General features: G+C 42.8%; 1 protein-coding gene across 2 annotated transcripts in view; it reads left to right on the forward strand.

Moving 5' to 3' along the window:
• The window catches only part of wdr35 (WD repeat domain 35), a 44,324-nt gene extending 25,358 nt beyond the window's left edge, over window positions 1-18,966 (forward strand). For both annotated transcript variants that reach the window (XM_024137635.2, XM_024137636.2), the window contains 15 exons: window positions 183-252; window positions 435-488; window positions 607-716; window positions 984-1,203; window positions 1,595-1,675; window positions 1,975-2,111; window positions 7,731-7,934; window positions 8,207-8,353; window positions 8,974-9,106; window positions 9,774-9,884; window positions 11,199-11,363; window positions 11,982-12,122; window positions 12,632-12,788; window positions 15,510-15,750; window positions 16,573-18,966. In XM_024137635.2, coding sequence (XP_023993403.1) covers window positions 183-252; window positions 435-488; window positions 607-716; window positions 984-1,203; window positions 1,595-1,675; window positions 1,975-2,111; window positions 7,731-7,934; window positions 8,207-8,353; window positions 8,974-9,106; window positions 9,774-9,884; window positions 11,199-11,363; window positions 11,982-12,122; window positions 12,632-12,788; window positions 15,510-15,750; window positions 16,573-16,723 — 2,122 coding nt within the window. In that variant the 3' untranslated portion in view covers window positions 16,724-18,966. The remainder of the gene's footprint in view (window positions 1-182; window positions 253-434; window positions 489-606; window positions 717-983; window positions 1,204-1,594; window positions 1,676-1,974; window positions 2,112-7,730; window positions 7,935-8,206; window positions 8,354-8,973; window positions 9,107-9,773; window positions 9,885-11,198; window positions 11,364-11,981; window positions 12,123-12,631; window positions 12,789-15,509; window positions 15,751-16,572) is intronic.
• The last annotated feature ends 957 nt before the right edge of the window (window positions 18,967-19,923 follow it).

Genomic DNA, 19,923 nt, shown 5'->3' on the forward strand with positions numbered 1-19,923 from the left:
TTGCCTTTGTTTTGGTTTGTTTGTTTGTTAATTAGGGTGTGCAGGGTGAATACGTGGTCTGTCGTACGATAATTTGTTAAAAAGCCAATTTGACATTTGCTCAGTACATTGTTTTCACKGAGGAAATGTATTTGTCTGCTGTTAATGTTAATACAGAGGATTTTCTCTGTCTCTCTCTGTAGGGTTTATCATATTGATGATAGTCCATCTGGGACCACTGAGGGCCCCTTGGACTTTGCCAAGGCCTTCACTGTGAGTTGCATTTTTAGAAGCACACAACACCCACTTTGTTAACACAAGCTGAATATGTCACCCTCGGTTACAATGCCTGTTAAAACTCCAAGATAGAGCTATCAAAAATACATTCAATAAAGTTGCATGGAAATCGTTAATTCTTATCCCATTGCCTCATATATTTTCCTTTTCTGTTTTAGGCAACACGAGACCCCATTTGTTGCACCACAGCAACAGACAAGACACTGATTGTGGTAGGTATTTCTCTCAGGATTTTAAATGAGTATTAAGTTCATCAGTCTATCAAGGGTCAGAAAAGTTCAGTTTGGAAATGTTTTTTTTTTTACCGTGTTTGTCTGTTTGTGYTCAAAGGGCCGTGAGTCTGGTACCATCCACAAATACAGCCTCCCTAACGTCGCTCTGGTGCAGAAATACTCCTTAAACTACCGGGCCTACCAGCTCTCACTCAACTGTACCTCCAGGTCAGGACTGTTGGCTGGTTACTGTAATATTACACCATACGTGGTGTTTCAGTAGCAGATCTTGATAAGAGTTTATAACAATGAAGCTTATTGCTTGCAGTACAGAAGTACAACCGACATAGCATTGCTATGAACCATCTGAACAGTTATTACCTGGTCCGAAAGCTGTTTGGTGAACTTCATGCAGAAACAAAGTGACGTTATTTAAAAAAAATAATAATAATATTGTAAAATCTTGTATTGATAAAAACCCATGTTTTTCTTTAGCCGCCTGGCGATTATTGACATTTCGGGAGTGCTGACGTTTTTGGACCTGGAGGTGCGTTCGTCTTCGGATGATGACTCTGGAAGCCAGGCGGGGACAGGCGACCCCTCCAAGTTTGAGCGTAAGGACGTCTGGGACATGCAGTGGGCCAATGACAACCCTGATCTGTTTGCCATGATGGAAAAGACCAGGATGTACGTGTTCAGGAACCTGGACCCAGAGGTGTGTCCCTCTGACATACAGTACCAGTCAAAAGTTTGGACACACCTACTCATTCCAGGGTTTTTCTTTATTTTTACTATTTTCTACATTTGTAGAAGACATCAAAACTATGAAATAACACATATGGAATCATGTAGTAACCAAAAAAGTGTTAAACAAATCTAAATATATTTAACATTTGAGATTCGTCAAAATAACCACCCTGTGTCTTGATGAAAGCTTTGCACACTCTTGGCATTCTCTCAACCTGCTTCACCTGGAATGCTTTTCCAACAGTCTTGAAGGAGTTCCCACATAGGCTGAGCACTTGTTGGCTGCTTTTCCTTCACTCTGCTGTGTTTGTTTTTTTGACATACAATTTCTCATAATTTTAATATTCCATATGAATCAGGAACCCATTCAAACGTCTGGATACATTTGCAACTTTGAAGACCTGGAAATCAAATCGGTCCTGCTAGATGAAATCATGAAGGTAACCTTTTTTTCATATGCAAAAGTCACACTTTTCGTAATACCGGTAATATGACAGCAAACAAAGTTAGGCAGTTAGCTGTATGGGAACATATGTTTACTATTGCTATTGGAATACATACAGGCTATTGGAATACATACATACAGCAGAACACAAATGAATGTGCACAACAACAGCAAAGACGTGTCTATTTCTGTTAGTTATGTAAAGTATACTTTGCTTAATGGAGTCGGATGCCAAAAGGTCTGGAATACCGATGATGCAATGGGAATGTGGAGTGATCCCAGATTTCCTCTTAGGATCCGGAGAGGCCGAACAAGGATTACCTCATCAACTTTGAGATCCGCTCCCTCCGCGACAGCCGCGCGCTGATCGAGAAAGTGGGCATCGAGGACGCCTCCCAGTTCATCGAAGACAACCCTCACCCCAGACTCTGGTAAATACATGGGACAGTCATCTTGTTCCCGGCCCCCTTTGGGCAAAAGCCTGCGGACGAGGTTACATAGACAGTAACCCTGCATGTCATGGAGCCACTTAAAGGGACAGTTCACTCCAAAATGATAGTTTGTCAGATGCTTTCAGAACACCTCATAAGTTGTCTTCTGTTGAGATAAGTCCAGGTCCCTGGCCATCTGATGTGTACATCCAGCTATATGCCTAAATGTCCAAAATGGAAAATATCCAAAATGGATGGAAAAGATAAACACAATATCCAGTTTTTTTWWWAAATGTGTTTAATTTGGTTCTGAGGCATGCAGCTCGATCTACACGATTGTTGGCTTGTGATTCTTCTTGACATTAGACTACTTTTAAAGTCTGAAAATGACTTATCATTTGATATTGGAGTGAACTGTCTCTTTAAGGCCTTTCAAGAATCTATTCTGTCAGTCAGTCCTCCATTCTTGCCCAGTTTGAATGGACTCTTGTATTGACATCAATGTCTACCCTGAGCCTTTGCAGCCTTTCCAGTAGGCGCTCACACCCAGCAAGCATCAGTTTGCTCAGAAAACGTGCCACAAAGACGGTTGGGTCGGGGGTCAAAATATATTTGCAGGACCTAGTGACGTCAGAAGGTGGGAACTCAATGCTTTTTACAAGTTTATGGTCTCTTTAATGATGTTCTCCTCAAAGAACAAACAGAGGAGAAACTGTGGCATGTGGAATGTCTTACAACACAGAGATTTACAGAAGGAGATTTGGCCTATTCTTAAAATATCAGTCCTAGTCACATTTTCAGTTTAGTTGTATGCTCGTATTTGAGGAACATCATTTGAGGTGAGCCTAGGCTTTCCATCCCTGATACAGGTTGAAAGCATCACTGTCCTTTTTTTTAATCAAAGGCTAATATTCATCTGGTTATGTGGGAGAATCCCCACGCTGGCGCGACGGAGTATGGTTGATTTATCTCGCTGTTTTGGTAGCACTCAGCTAAAGGATTCTGGTTGAAAGAGGACTTCGGCTCCCCGTGTCATTTTTCACACCGACTCGAGGAATTTGGAAACTTTGGGGAAGAAATGTCCCTTTCCGCCCCTTGGTGCTGAAACCAACCTGTCAGGGGTGAGAAGTCCCTTTGATTGACTGAACAAGGTGTAGTGGTAGAGACCTGATGTGCCACAGATATTTTGACATGCCTGTATTGCCCGCAAATGTTCCATTTCTAAGGTGCTCCGTGTACAAGACGCATACCAAAGGTAGCTAGTCATTTTCAGGATCAGAAGTTCAGGTGTAGCAAAAGTTGTAAGAACAACTTTCGTCACACACACACACACACACACACACACACACACACACACACACACACACAAAATCCCACCTCGACACCCCCATCTGATTCACAACACTTCATCCCAGTCTGATTCAGAAACACTCCACTCCAGTCTGATTCAGAACACTCCACTCCAGTCTGATTCAGAACACTCCACCCCGACACCCCAGTCTGATTCAGAACACTCCACTCCAGTCTGATTCAGAACACTCCACTCCAGTCTGATTCAGAACACTCCACCCAGTCTGATTCAGAACACTCCACCCCAGTCTGATTCAGAAACACTCCACCCCAGTCTGATTCAGAACACTTCACCCTGTCTGATTCAGAAACACTCCACCCGACACCCCAGTCTGATCAGAACACTCCACCCCCAACACCCCCCAGTCTATTCAGAACACTCCACCCCAGTCTGATTCAGAACACTCCACCCCAACACCCCAGTCTGATTCAGAACACTCCACCCAACACCCCAGCTGATTCAGAACACTCCACCCCGACACCCCCAGTCTGATTCAGAACACTTCACCCCGACACCCAGTCTGATTCCAGAACACTCCACCCCAACACCCCAGTCTGATTCAGAACACTCCACCCCAACACCCCCAGTCTTATTCAGAACACTCCACCCCGACACCCCCAGTCTATTCAGAACACCCCAGTCTGATTCAGAACACTCCACCCCAACACCCCCAGTCTGATTCAGAAACACTCCACCCCAACACCCCAGTCTGATTCAGAACACTTCACCCCGACACCCCTGTTTGATTCAGAACACTCCACCCCAACACCCCAGTCTTGATTCAGAACACTCCACCCCAACACCCCAGTCTGATTCAGAACACAACACCCCCAGTCTGATTCAGAACACTCCACCCAACACCCCCAGTCTGATTCAGAACACTTCACCCCGACACCCCTGTCTGATTCAGAACACTCCACCCCAACACCCCAGTCTATTCAGAACACTCCACCCCAACACCCCCAGTCTGATTCAGAACTCCACCCCAACACCCCCAGTCTGATTCAGAACACTCCACCCCAACAACCCCCAGTCTGATTCAGAACACTCCACCCAACACCCCCAGTCTTATTCAGAACACTTCACCCCACACCCCTGTCTGATTCAGAACACTCCACCCCCAACACCCCCAGTCTGATTCAGAACAACTCCACCCCACACCCCCAGTCTGATTCAGAACACTCCACCCCAACACCCCCAGTCTGATTCAGAACACTCCACCCCAGTCTGATTCAGAACACTCCACTCCAGTCTGATTCAGAACACTTCACCCCGACACCCCTGTCTGATTCAGAACACTCCACCCCGACACCCCCAGTCTGATTCAGAACACTCCACCCCCAGTCTGATTCAGAACACTCCACCATTTTCCACCATTGTCATTTTTTATTTTTTTAAACATTTATTTAACTAGGCAAGTCAGTTAAGTACAAATTCTTATTTACAATGACGGCTTACACCGGCCAAACCCGGACGATGCTGGGCCAATTGTGCGCCGCCCTATGGGACTCCCAATCACGGACGGTTATTATACAGCCTGGAATCGAACCAGGTGTGATGCCTCTAGTACTGAGATGCAGTGCCTTACATGCTGACCAGACCGGACACGTCACGTGTGCGAGCAACGCAAAATAAATTTAGAAATCCATGTTATTCAATTATTGCACCCACACTGCTTGCGCGCGCCAACGAGTGCCTGCGATGCCAAGGGCTAAAATAGAACTCCTTTCTATTTCTGACGCAGATCGCGCTGAAAGTCCTGCCTCTCCCATCTCCTCATTGGTTTATAGAAGCAGGTACCCACGTGCCATCTCCTCATTGGTTATACCCACGTGGGTGATTGAAAGTCGAAATGTTTTGCCGGTTGTCGTGGTGAAGTGTAGATGCCAATCACCATATAAGTTCAAAGATGAAAAGGCCTGGAAGGAGGAGAGATGACTAGAAACGATTCGGTTGGCCGTTTTATGTGTGCATTAATTGTCGGAGTAGAATACCTTGTGCATTTCAGGTAAAATAACAACTCAATGTTTATATCCCAGGACAAATTAGCTAGCAACAGCAAGCTAGCTAAATAGGACAAATTAGCTAGTAAGTGCAAGCTAACTAGCTAAATTGCCATACATGTTTAATGCTTTTCGACCTGTCCCCAAATTAATGTCATTGTTTCAGAGTTTGTTTTGATATTTTAACCTGCGTGTCGTGATCGCGTTTGGTGTAGGGGACAAAATAAATTTATGCATGATGACGCACGATGGCGCACGTGCGCAGCCGGTTTGGGTTTCGTGTTAGACAGCTGCGCCACTCTGGAGAAAGAGTCTTATTGTGACATACAGTTGAAGTTGGAAGTTTACATACAGTTAGATTGGAGTCATTAAAACTAGTTTTTCAACCACTCCACAAATTTCTTGTTAACAAACTAGTTTTGGCAAGTCAGTTAGGACATCTACTTTGTGCATGACACAAGTAATTTTTTCAACAATTGTTTACAAACAGATTATTTCACTTCTAATTCACTGTATCACAATTCCAGTGGGTCAGAAGTTTACATACACTAAGTTGACTGTGCCTTTAAACAGCTTGGAAAATTACTGAAAATTATGTCATGGCTTTAGAAGCTTCTGATAGGCTAATTGTCATAATTTGAGTCAATTGGAGGTGTATCTGTGGATGTATTTCAAGGCCTACCTTCAAACTCTGTGACTCTTTGCTTGACATCATGAGAAAATCCAAAGAAATCAGCCAAGACCTCAGAAAAATTGTAGACCTTCACAAGTCTGGTTCATCCTTGGGAGCAATTTCCAAACGCCTGAAGGTACCACGTTCATCTGTACAAACAATAGTACGCAAGTACCATGGGACCACGCAGCCGTCATACCGCTCAGGAAGGAGACGCATTCTATCTCCTAGAGATGAACGTACTTTGGTGCGAAAAGTGAAAATCAATCCCAGAACAACAGCAAAGGACCTTGTGAAGATGCTGAAGGAAACAGGTACAAAAGTATCTATATCCACAGTAAACAAGTCCTATATCGACATAACCTGAAAGGCCGCTCAGCAAGGAAGAAGCCACTGCTCCAAAACCGCCATAAAAAAGCCAGACTACGGTTTGCAACTTCACATGGGGACAAATATCATACTTTTTGGAGAAATGTCCTCAGGTCTGTTGAAACAAAAATAGAACTGTTTGGCCATAATGACCATCGTTAAGTTTGGAGGAAAAAGGGGAGGCTTGCAAGCCGAAGAACACCATTCCAACCGTGAAACACGGGGGTGGCAGCATCATGTTGTGGGGGTGATTTGCTGCAGGAGGGACTGGTGCACTTCACAAAATAGATGGCATCATGTGAAAGGAAAAGTACGTGGATATATTGAAGCAACATCTCAAGACATCAGTCAGGAAGTTAATGCTTGGTCGCAAATGGGTTTTCCAAATGGACAATGACCCCAAGCATACTTCCAAAGTTGTTGCAAAATGGCTTAAGGACAACAAAGTCAAGGTATTGGAGTGGCCATCACAAAGCTCTGACCTCATCCTATAGAAAATTTGTCAGCAGAACTGAGAAAGCGTGTGCGAGCAAGGATCCTACAAACCTGACCAGCTCTGTCAGGAGGATTGGGCCAAAATTCACCCAACTTATTGTGGGAAGCTTGTTGAAGGCTACCCGAAACATTTGACCCCAAGTTAAACAATTTAAAGGCAATGCTACCGAATACTAATTGAGTGTATGTAAACTTCTGACCCACTGGGAATGTGATGAAAGAAATAAAATCTGAAATAAATCATTCTCTCTACTATTATTCTGACATTTAACATTCTAAAAATAAAGTGGTGATCCTAACTGACCTAAGACAAGGAATTTTTACAATGAGTAAATGTTAGGAAATGTGAAAAAAAAAGAGTTTAAATGTATTTGGCTAAGGTGTATGTAAACTTCCGACTTCAACTGTGTGACAACACTAAAGTGTGGACTATTTTCAAAATGTGTGTTTTTTCAGGAGGGGTTTTGTTGGTATACCACAGGTTATGATTGTATTGCATTTGCATGTAGGGTTGCAAAATTACAGTAATCGTGGTTGGAAGATTCCCAGAATCAGGAGCGAATTCGGATTCCTCTAACCACTATTTCTGGTGAACATGTGGATTTTGGGTGAGTTACTGAATTTTACAACCCTAATCACATATAGTGAGCCTGTATAAATGTTCTGAACCTTCTCAAGAGACATTTCACAAAATTATAGTCTTCACCCTGCTATTGATCTGCTCCCAGGCGCCTGTTGGCCGAGGCGGCCCTCCAGAAGCTGGACCTGAAGACGGCTGAGCAGGCTTTTGTCCGCTGTAAGGACTACCAGGGCATCGAGTTCGTCAAGAGCCTGGGCAACCTGCAGAGCGAAGCCATGAAACAGGCCGAGGTGGCGGCCTACTTTGGCAGGTTCGAGGAGGCCGAGAGAATGTACCTGGACATGGATCGCAGGTAAGGTGTTGGATGTCAAGTAGGATGTTGTGCTTTACCTGTATGGATTATGCTAAGTATTGAAGACACTAAACAATAAAGGATACCCTTGTTTTGCTCTTACTTTTTGTTATGTTTTAGAATGTTAACGCAATGTTACCTTGTTGATTAAAGTTGGTAAAATGGTGTTGAAGTTTTTCACTATTGACTTAACTTCCATGGACGTGTGATGCTGTCCTAATATGGATGCCGTATTTTACAGCTAACGACAGATAACATCTCTCTCTCTTTAGGGACCTGGCTATCAGCCTGAGGATTAAGCTGGGGGACTGGTTCCGCGTCCTGCAGCTCCTGAAGACGGGATCAGGTGACTGTGATGATGCACTGCTGGAGCAGGCGTACAATGCCATCGGGGACTACTTTGCAGACCGACAGAAGTGGTACGAGTCTTTCAGTATTTATATTTCAAGATGGTGAATGGTATTTTACCCCCTTTTTCTCCCCAATTTCATGATATCCAATTGCGATCTTGTCTCATCGCTGCAACTTCCCAACGGGCCTCTGGAGAGACGAAGGTTGGGTCATGCGTCCTCCGAAACATGACCCGCCAAACTGCATTTCTTAACACCCGCTCGCTTAACCTGGAAGCCATCTGTTGGGGGAAATACTGTTCAACTGACGACCTAAGTCAGCCTGCAGGCGCCCGGCCCCGCCACAAGGATTCACTAGAACAYGATGAGCCAAGTAAAGCCACCCCGGTCAAACCCTCCCCTAACCCGGACGACGCTGAGCCAATTGTGCGCCGCCCTATGGGACTCCCGGTCACGGCCGGTTGTGACACAGCCTGGGATCCAACCCGGGCTGCGCCACTCGGGAGGCCATCCTTGCACGTGTGATTCTAGACAACAGAACAGAGTCCAGTGGTCTGCCAGGATCCTTTCCCTCAGCATTTTGTCTCTCATGTTGACATTTAAAATTTGACACTTGTGGTTTCATAATATCGTGTGAGTGTACTAGTATTGTAGTCTGCAAATGCTTTGTTGCCAATGTTCCTCTCCAGGGTGAATGCGGTCCAATACTACCTTCAGGGGCGCAACCAGGAGAGGCTGGCAGAGTGTTACTACATGCTGGAGGATTACGACGGACTGGAACGACTGGCTAGTTCTCTACCGGAGAACCACAAACTGCTACCGGTGAGGGCTGCCCTGTAGAAAAGAGAGGACATGAGATAAGTGTCCAGTAGTGCTTTATACCTACGTGACAGTTAAAAAGCTAGTGCAGGGGCCACTTCTTGTCGTCAGTATTCAATGAGGTCTGGAGGGCCGCACTGAAAATTGGTGATATTTCGTTGCCATCAAAATGTGCAAAAAATAGTCCTCTATCCTATGTCTATGTTTAATTGTTTTGGGGGAATTTTTGAAGTTTCTCCGATTGTTAACTAGCTGGATAGAGTGAAGAGACTGTAAATGTCTGTCTGCCACCTCTGAGCTAGTGTTTTGTGTTGGTTCTCCACTTTCTCTCACTCACCTCTCCTACCCGTCCGTCTGGCTGCCATCAGCATGTCAATAAATACAGTGGGTTTAGTAGGTTTCTACCACGGTTGGGGTCAATTTGGTTTTCATTTTCAACCCAATCAATTCAGGAAGTGATACCTGAAATTCACTTCATGAAATTAAAAGGAGAACAATGGGCAATTTTTAATTGATGAATTGAATTTCACTTCTTGACTAAATGGACTCAAATCCATAAATATCACCTTAACTTTAAAGGCTTCAATTGGTAATTTCCCCCATTCAGCCATTTCCACGTGTGCAAAGAAAACCTTTCCCCTCATCTATCTTTTATGTTTGCACGTCGTAGGACATCGGCCAGATGTTTGTCACCGTAGGCATGTGTGAGCAGACGGTGAACGCCTACCTGAAGTGCAACCAGCCCAAAGCTGCTGTCGACGCCTGCGTTCATCTAAACCAGGTGAGAGACGGACAAACGAGACGGTCAGAGACCTCCAGAGGGGTTGTGGTTCTGAGCTTAGGACAGTTTATCTATTCAGTGCTGATTCCAAATTGGAAAGTGGAAACTGGCAGTCCCCACTGTCCTCCACCAACTAGGTTTTGACATCACTACACCAGATGATATCACTGCACCAGTGGCAGACCACAGTAGGACTTTCTGTTCTGAGGATTGCACTGTCAATTCTTTTGTCATTGCACTGTGAATGGTTTTGTCATTGCACTGTGAATGGTTTTGTCATTGCACTGTGAATGGTTTTGTCACTGCACTGTGACTGGTTTTTACTATTGAAGTGTGTTTTTTCAGATGTCAGCATGAGCACGACAGACATGAGCAACACTATTTTCTTTAATGTGCCACGTTTCTTTTGAGGCATCGTACTACTTTGCTGATTTTGAGTGTAACTGAAGCTTGGCATCATAACAGAATTGCCCGATGTAAATGTGACCAGGAGAGAAGTGTTAGGGTATGTGATAGATCATTTAGCTCAAGGCAGTCTATTAAMAGCATGTTATTGTGGCCACAGTTTTCCTGATACACATGCTTTAATCATGATACTTTTCTCCCATTTCCTGTTGTGTTGAAAACCACATATGGCCAGGACCTCCAGCATTAGGCTCACACCAATAGCTTTTAAATTATCTTTCAACTGGTTCTTTTTTCCAAAGCCGTAACATATTGTTTTTTTCAATCTAATTTCTATATTTTCAAATATATAAGAAAATATACAGTACCAGTCAAAAGTTTGGACACACCTACCGGTACTCACACCTACCGGTACTCACACCTACCGGTACTCACCGGTACTCACACCTACCGGTACTCACACCTACCGGTACTCACACCTACCGGTACTCACATCTACCGGTACTCACACCTACTGGTACTCATTCCAGGGTTTTTCTTGATTTTTTTGTATTTTCTACATTGTAGAATAATAGTGAAGACATCAAAACTATGAAATAACACATATGGAATCATGTACAAACCAAAATCAAAATATATTTTATATTTGAGATTCTTCAAAGTAGCCACCCTTTGCCTTGATGACAGCTTTGCACACTCTTGGCAGGCGTGTCCAAACTTTTGACTGGTACTGTATATTAAACAATTATTTATTCACAACACATACGAACATATCACAATTACCCAACAACAAAACACTACTTTCCACACCAAATGTAAACACAAAGACACAACATTGTTCTGTCTCACACTTATACATTCATATCAGGTGCATTTTATTAGTTCATCACTGTGTCTGCTTTTTCACAGTGGAACAAAGCTGTGGAGCTGGCCAAAAACCACAACATGAAAGAGATCAACTCTCTTCTGGCCAAGTATGCCTCTCACCTGCTGGAGAAGAACAAGCCTTTGGAGGCCGTGGAGTTGTACCGTAAAGCCCACCATTTCCTAGAAGCAGCTAAACTCATGTTCAAGGTACTGCCAACGATTATGCCTTAACACCATGTAAAGTCACATTCTTGTTTTGAAGTGGCTTCTGGCTAAAGAAGGCAAATGTTGGAATGTAATTGGTAGGGCACACATAAGGGGACATGATCAACCAATAGAAAAATCTGCAGTGTAGTCTGCAACACTTCCAATAATAAATACCACACTTCACCACTACAGTAAATACCACACTTCACCACTACAGTAAGTACCACACTTCACCAAATACCACACTTCCCCACTACAGTAAATACCACACTTCCCCACTACAGTAAATACCACACTTCACCACTACAGTAAATACCACACTTCACCAAATACCACACTTCACCACTTCAGTAAATACCACCCTTCCCCAAATACCACACTTCCCCACTACAGTAAATACCACAGTTCCCCACTTCAGTAAATACCACACTTCATTCACCACTACAGTAAAATCTAATACTTATCATTCAATTCAGTCCTTAGCTAATAACCTTCAGAGGTATTCAACTACATTGTGCCTCGAACCGGATTAGACAAAGACCCCTGGCTGAGCTCTTATTATTCTCCAGTACACTGGTGTCAGAGACACATCTGTCGTCTGCWCTGTTAACTTGTCAGATAGCGGATGAGGAGGCTAAGAGGAGGACCCGGCCCTTGAGGGTGAAGAAGCTTTATGTGCTTGCAGCCCTGCTAGTGGAGAACTACCACAGCCAAGTGAAGACCTCCCAGCAGAACAAGGCCAAGGGGAAGACGTCAGAGGTACACAACCCACACAATCATTAAGACATGCAATCCTTTAGGTCCTATGTGTCATTGTGGTTTGTTGGCTGCTATCAAATCAAATGTTATTTGTCACACGCTTTGTAAACAACAGGTGTAGACTAACAGCTCACTTACGGTTGCTTTTCCAATAATGCAAAGTAAAAAAATAATAAATAAATGCTATTTAATGCTAACAGTAATGTCATTTACAATTTGTTGGAGTTGTTGGCTACAAAGGTCTGATTTATATAGTGTTTACACCAGTGCAAAGGGAGCACTTGTTATTTTCCAAAAGTGAATACAGATTAAGCATATCAATAGTTTGGTGTTTAATTCCCCTCTGATAACAGATGTACTGATACCATATCTTGGTGTTTAATTCCCCTCTGATAACAGATGTACTGATACCATATCTTGGTGTTTAATTCCCCTCTGATAACAGGTGTACAACAGTGTTCATTCCCATGTATTTTGAACCTGTCAGCTACTCCCTTCTCTTCCTTCAGGCTACATCTGCTCTAGCTGGCCTGCTGGAGGAGGACGCCACCTCATCAGATAACCGCATGGTGGACAGCGCCTGGCGTGGGGCCGAGGCCTACCACTTCTTCCTGCTGGCTCAGAGGCAGCTCTACGAAGGCTACATGGTGAAAGCCATGAAGACAGGTACCCCCCTCTCTTTGTCACATTTTCTATCCTTCTCGCGTCACCCGGTATGAAAAGACACTGCAAATATCAAAGACAGTCCTCACACTTTAATAGACGCTTGTTAAAAGAATGTATGACTGTGCACGTAAACCGTTCTCATTCATCCTTGAGTTTTTTTTTTTTTTTTTTTTTACTAGCCCTCTGTTCATACATTCAAACTGTTAAATCACTCTGTAGCACCATCAAATGATCTGGTCTGCTGTAGCTCACTTGGTAGAGCGTGGTGCGTGCAACGCCAGGATAAGTGGGTTCGATTCCCGCGACCACCCGTACATAAAATGCTTTGTATAAAAGCGTCTGTTAAATGACACATCATATTATTATTAGATTGTTTATCTCCACTCTTTCTGAAAGCACACAGAATTAGCAAACTAAATCTCAATGGAGACCATGACAAAAGCCTATACCGGAGTAAATGTCTATATTCATCAAGACCACCTTGAAAGGTTTCTTTTTTTTTTTTATGAGCTTGGTTTAACTGAACAGGTTCCTGTATTCCCTACCAATAGGTGCAAGGCTTTGGAAAACCTCCCTGGTCTTTGTTTTATTTATTTAACTAGGCAAGTCAGTTAAGAACTGTTACGTACACCTCTTGGAGGGAACGCAACACCCTGTTATATCTCAACTCCCCGTGGAGTGAAAACGTATGTGATCGTAGGTGCGGGGAATGACGACAGAGGCAGAGAAAAATACAGTTTACAGGAAATGTATTATTCCTTCACACAGTAAAAAGTGGAGGAAAARGGATGGACGGAACCAAAGCAAAGAAAGTRAAAAGTTAGATTCCCCTCTCCTACCTTAGCTGCCGTCCCACTTCTTACCTAACCTTTAGCACCACCTGGCGCTCTAACCTAAATACAGGGGGTGGTCCGCCCAGGTCTTACCTAGTGTGCATAGACAGATTAAATACTACTGGTGATGTAGGCCTCTCACCTAAACACTCACAAGGTGCATTCCCCTTCCCCTCCTTTGGAACAAATGAAACAGAATAATTACCAATAATTTACATGAACAATTTCAATTAACCAAAAACACTAAGTCCTATTGTAACTATTCAGGGTGTGATTAGCTTGGTTTAACTGAACAGCTATATGTATTCAGGGTGTGATTAGCTTGGTTTAGCTGAACAGCTATATGTATTCAGGGTGTGATTAGCTTGGTTTAACTGAACAGCTATATGTATTCAGGGTGTGATTAGCTTGGTTTAGCTGAACAGGTATCTGTATTCTAAGGGTGTTTGCGGAATGTGGTCACATGTCAGTTTCTTGGAAAATAGTTGTGTTGTAGAAATGTAGGTTACCTATTCATGTATAAATTGCTTGTACAATGTTTGACCAGCACTGACCTTAACCCTTGTGTTGTCTTAAGGGTCAGACATGACCCGCCACTATGTTTAACAGCAGAGAAAACCCCCTAAATTATATTTTTTCAACAAAAAAAATGATGACTTTTCCTAGAATAACCCCAACATTAGAAAAAGTGAAACATCTCCTTTGTTCATATTTCCATGAAAGCTGTACAYCACCAGGGTACAAAGATTATTTTTTGACCCTGTAGTTATAAAAAAAATGGACTGAGGTGGCCCAATGTCACACGTCACAATTTCTTCACCTCTTTTGAACTCATCAGCCAGCAGCTCCTGAAGAGGAAGATCACCATGGTTGGCACAGTTAGAAAGAACAAGCCTGAGCTCCCCCCTGCACCCCCACCACTACTCTAGTTTCTTACCTCCCAAAGAGGAACAAGAATGTGGTCCTCCTGAGCATACTGCACAAAACCGCTGAGATCGTTGATCGTGAGGACAGGAAGCCAGCCATYATCCTGGACTACATCCACAAGAAAGAAGGCGTGGACAACCTGGACAAGGTGATTGGAACTTACAGCTGCAGGAGGATGACTGCCCGCWGGCCCCTGGTCAGCTTCCATAACATCATTGATGTGTSCTCATWCAATGCCTTCATGATATGGAACAAGATCAACCCTACCTGGATGCCTGAAAAGCGGAACAAGAGGAGGGTGTTCCTGGAACAGCTGGGAAAGGCACTTGTAACCCCACACATTCAAAGAAGGGAGCGCCTCCCCTGCACAGCAGCCTCTGCAGCGCTTGTGAAAGCTGTTCAGGGGGCTGAATCTTGTCCTGATCCACCTGAGGCTGCAGCTCGGGCAGGCAAGTGAAGGAGATGCCAATTCTTCCACTCAAAGGACTGTAAAACAAATACTATGTGCTRCACATGTGAGAAATACATCTGCAAAGTCCATGCACACACTTGCATATTGTTCTACTTGTGCTAATTAGAGTGGATTGATTTATGTTCTTCACGTTTTTGTTTTGTATCTATTATCTTATTTTATTCTTATTTATTGTTGTTGTTTATACACCATGTGGGTGGTTAACAATGTTTCATAAAATGGGAGAAGACTAGTATTTTGAAGTTGAATTCCTCATTGTACAGTATATAAGAATATATCACTATGTTGCCAAAAATGTTAGACTGTTATTGTTTCCCTTCAATAAAATGCATTAAAAACTACTTTCTGCACATTTCTGCTACTTTTTTAGGCTGTACAAGTGCTGTCTCTTTCTAAAAAAAAAAAAAAGTATGTTTACACCTATGCAGTACCTTTTAGCAATAATAATAATAATAAACCTCTACTCAACCAATCTCMACTCCTTACCAGCTCTCCACCTACGGGACTATGAGGACATCATCCCAGTGGTTGAGATCTACTCCCTGCTGGCCATCTGCTCGTCAGCCAACCGGGCTTTCAGTACGTGTTCCAGAGCCTTCATCAAGCTGGAGTCCCTGGAGAGCCTGAGCCCTGAGCAGAGACAGCTCTACGAAGACCTGGCCCTGGAGATCTTCACCAAACACAGCCCCAAGAACAACCACATGTCTGGACAGGACAACGCTCCTGAGGGGTGAGGGCCATGACCACTGCATTACAGGCCTGGGTTCAAATAGGATATATATAATTTTTATGAATATTTTAGCTGTGCTTGGTTGAGCTTGCCTGCCGGCTGGCTTAATGGTTGAGTACTAAACCCTGTCCATCTTGTACCCTGGTCTGGACTGCTAAACCCTGTCCATCTTGTACCCTGGTCTGGACTGCTAAACCCTGTCCTTCTTGATCCCTGGTCTGGACTGCTAAACCCTGTCCTTCTTGTACCCTGGTCTGGACTGCTAAACCCTGTCCTTCTTGTACCCTGGTCTGGACTGTTGTACCACTGATAGCTACAGTTACACTCTCCTTTTCTCTCTCTCTCTCTCTCCGTCTCTCCTTTTCTCTCTCTGCTGATCATCAGGGATTACTAATATACATTGTGGTCATTTCCCCTTGTTGGAAAAAGCCCTACGCAGGTTCCAACTGTGGCTTGTGTAATTGCTCTGTCTATGTAATATAACAGGACTACGGCTGTCTCATTGTAGTACTTACTTAGTTAAATGGTAATTACCTGATCATTCTACACTTGGTTTTATTTTGAGCTTCAGTGACACAAGCATCCCCGGGTAACAATTGGTACTATGTAGATACTGATTGAGTTGAATCCTTTCAGGTAAGTACCAGATAGTATTTATTGTTCCCACTTAGTTTCTTAGTTAGTACTATATACATACCAGGAAGGTACCAGCTTTAACCAGGCTGTAAAACAAAGTATTAGCAAAACGTCCACTGTTCCACGTGACAGGCCTGTAGTTAGTAAAGCTTCATCTTCTCCAACCATCATTCTGTTCTCTTCCAGGGCTGAGGGGAAGCTGCCCACCTGCATCGTGACCGGCTGGACCATCTCAGAGTACCAGTTCTGGATGTGCAGCGTGTGTAAGCACTGTGCACTGGAAAACGAGATTGGCAGCCACAACTTCTGCCCTCTGTGCCACAGCTCGCTGGCATAAAGTCCAAGATCTTTAAGTCAATCAGTACTGCAAACTTTTGAGTTTCCAAGGATAAGCCCCGAGAACAGGGCAGCTACGGCTCACACTACACTCAGGCTAACTAAATACAGTGCCTTCAGAAAGTATTCATACCCCTGGATTTATTCCACATTTTGTTGTTACAGCCTGAATTCAACATGGGTTAAAAAAAAAAAATCTCACCCATCTACACACATAATGACAAAGTGAAAACTGTTTTTTAGAAATTTTTGCTAATTTATTGAAAATAAAAAACAGAAATATCTTATTTACATAAGTATTCACACCCCTGAGTCAATAATTTGTAGAAGCACCTTTGGCAGTGATTACAGCTGTRAGTCTTTCTGGGTACGTCTCTAAGAGCTTTCCACATCGGTACTGTGCAACATTTGGCAATTTTTTTWATTTTTATTCTTCAAGCTCTGTCAAATTGGTTGTTGATCATTGCTAGACAACAATTTTCAGGTCTTGCCATAGATTTTCAAGTAGATTGAAGTCAAAACTGTACCTCGGCCACTCAGGAACATTCAGTGTCTTCTTGGTGAGCAACTCTCGTTTAACTTTGGCCTTGTGTTTTAGGTTATCGTCCTGCTGAAAGGTTCATTAATCTCCCAGTGTCTGGTGGAAAGCAGACTGGACCAGGTTTTCATCTAGGATTTTGCCTGTGCTTAGCTCCATTCTGTTTCTTTTTTATCCTGAAAAACTCCCCAGTCCTTAACGATTACAAGCATACCCATAACCTGATGCAGCCAGCACTATGCTTGAAAATTTGGAGAGTGGAACTCAGTAATGTGTTGTATTGGATTTGCCCCGAACATAACACTTTGTATTCAGGACAAAAAGTTAATTGCTTTGCCACATTTTTTGCAGTATTACTGTAGTGGCTTGTTGCAAACAGGATGCATGTTTTGGAATATTTGAATTCCTTCTTTTCACTCCGTCAATTAGGTTAGTATTGTGGAGTAACTACCATGTTGTTGATCCATCCTTTTCTCCTATCACAGTCAATAAACTAACTGTTTTAAAGTCTCCATTGGACTTATGGTGAAATCCTTGAGCAGTTTCCTTGCTGTCTGTCAACTGAGTTAGGAAGGACACCTGTATCTTTGTAGTGACTGGGTGTATTGATACACCATCCAAAGTGTAATTAATAACTTCACCATGTTGAAAGGGATATTCCATGTCTGCTTTTTTATTTTAAACCATCTACCAATAGGTGCCCTTCTTTGCGAGGCATTGGAAAACCTCCCTTGGTCCCTGGTCTTTGTGGTTGAATCTGTGTTTGAAATTCCCTGCTCGACTGATGGACCTTACACATAATTGTATGTGTGGGGTACAGAGATGAGGTAGTCATTCAAAAGTCATTTTAAACACTATTATTGCACACAGAGTGAGTCCATGCAACTTATTATGTGACTTGTTAAGCAAAGTTTTTCTCCAGGACTTATTTAGGCTTGCCATAACAATGGGGTGAATACTTATTGACTCAAGACAGCTGTTCATTTTTTTACTGATTTGTAAAAAAAAAAATCGAAAACATAATTCCWCTTTGACATGGGGTATTTTGTGTAGGCCAGTGACTAAAACAATCTCAGTTCAATCCATTTAAAATTCAAGCTGTTACACAACTAAATGTGGAAAAGTCAAGGGGTGTGAATACTTTCTGAAGGCACTGTAATTCCGTCCTTATTGCAGTGTATCGGAGATCTGTGAATCTGACACACACCATGTCAGCCTGTCCAGTCATTACTTCATTTGTTTTGCATAACAAATGTATTGATTATGGATTGGCATGGGGTGTCAACATGATGGAGCTCTGTCTATTAGATGACATACTTCACATAGTGATACAGAACTCAAAATGWTATTATAATGATCAATTTATTTAAACTTGTTTTCCATTTATCTAAGCACTAACGTTTCCAGGGTGTTTTTGATGTTCATGTGGTTTGCTACATTTGTTTGTTGACAGTACATATTACACATATATTTTTTTAAACTCTTATTAAGCAGTGATGTTCTCTTAATTTTAAAGACTAAAATGTTTTTGTGACGTGTCAACGCATATACATTTTGTGCAACTGGTTTCATAAAACTGTTACTCTTCATTTTTACTGAACAAAATATTGAAAAGGGACCCATTTTAGTATATTGTCTTTACATAATTACATGGAATGTCATTTTTATATTGATGAAAATGTATATTAAATGAAATAACATATGAATCCTTTTGTTGCATGTTTTATTTGTTAATTGGAAAGAGGTTTATACTGGACTTACCAGGAGACTTTGAAATCCACCTTTACCTGCTGGTAGAGCACCTATGCTAATCAGAGAGATTGTCTTAATGTCTGAATGAAATGAACCACTGATGTTAACAATGTTGAAGKAATTTCATCTCCCGGAATGAGCTTGGTCTGAGTTTGCCAAACTTTTCTTATAAATTTTGCTTAGGGCGGCAGGTAGCCTAGTGGTTAGAGCATTGGGCCAGTAACCGTAAAGGTTGCTGGATCAAATCCCCGAGCTGACAAGTTAAAAATCTGAACAAAGCAGTTAAAACACTGTTCCCCGGTAGGCTATCTTTGTAAATAAGAATTTGTTCTTAACTGACTTGCCTAGTTAAATAAATAATTTGGTCATGTAATTAATGTCAACAAGCACACGATGGAAAATGATTGTTTCATACAGATACTCCCTCCCTGTTTTGTTTTGTTTGTTGCCTTGGAAACACAGSCAACTTCAAATCAGGTTGATCAAGGTCAGGCTGGCAGCAGGAGTGGGATCTTTGCCTAGTGTACAGTCTATTTCTGCCACCTATGGTCCACAATTGGTATCACACAATACATTTAAAAAATTAAGAAGGGGACCTAGTCAGTTGTCCAACTGAATGTATTCAACTGAAATGTGTCTTCCGCATTTAACCCAACCCCYCTGAATCAGAGAGGTGCGGGGGGCTGCCTTAATCGACATCCACGTCGTCGGTGCTCGGGGAACCGCCTATATTTGAAGTGTATATTCTGTCACGGCTCCTCCTCTGCATTGCAGGGGCGGTTCCTCCTGCAAGCAGAGGAGGGTCGTTAGTGATTGGAGTCACCTGGGCTCTAAGTATTTAAACTGTTTCACTAATCACTTCTCTCTCTCTCTCTCTGCTCCTCCAGGTATGATCCTGTTTTGTTTGTTCC

The sequence above is a fragment of the Salvelinus sp. IW2-2015 genome, unplaced genomic scaffold, assembly GCF_002910315.2.
Source record: "Salvelinus sp. IW2-2015 unplaced genomic scaffold, ASM291031v2 Un_scaffold1259, whole genome shotgun sequence".
Lineage (NCBI taxonomy): Eukaryota > Metazoa > Chordata > Actinopteri > Salmoniformes > Salmonidae > Salvelinus > Salvelinus sp. IW2-2015.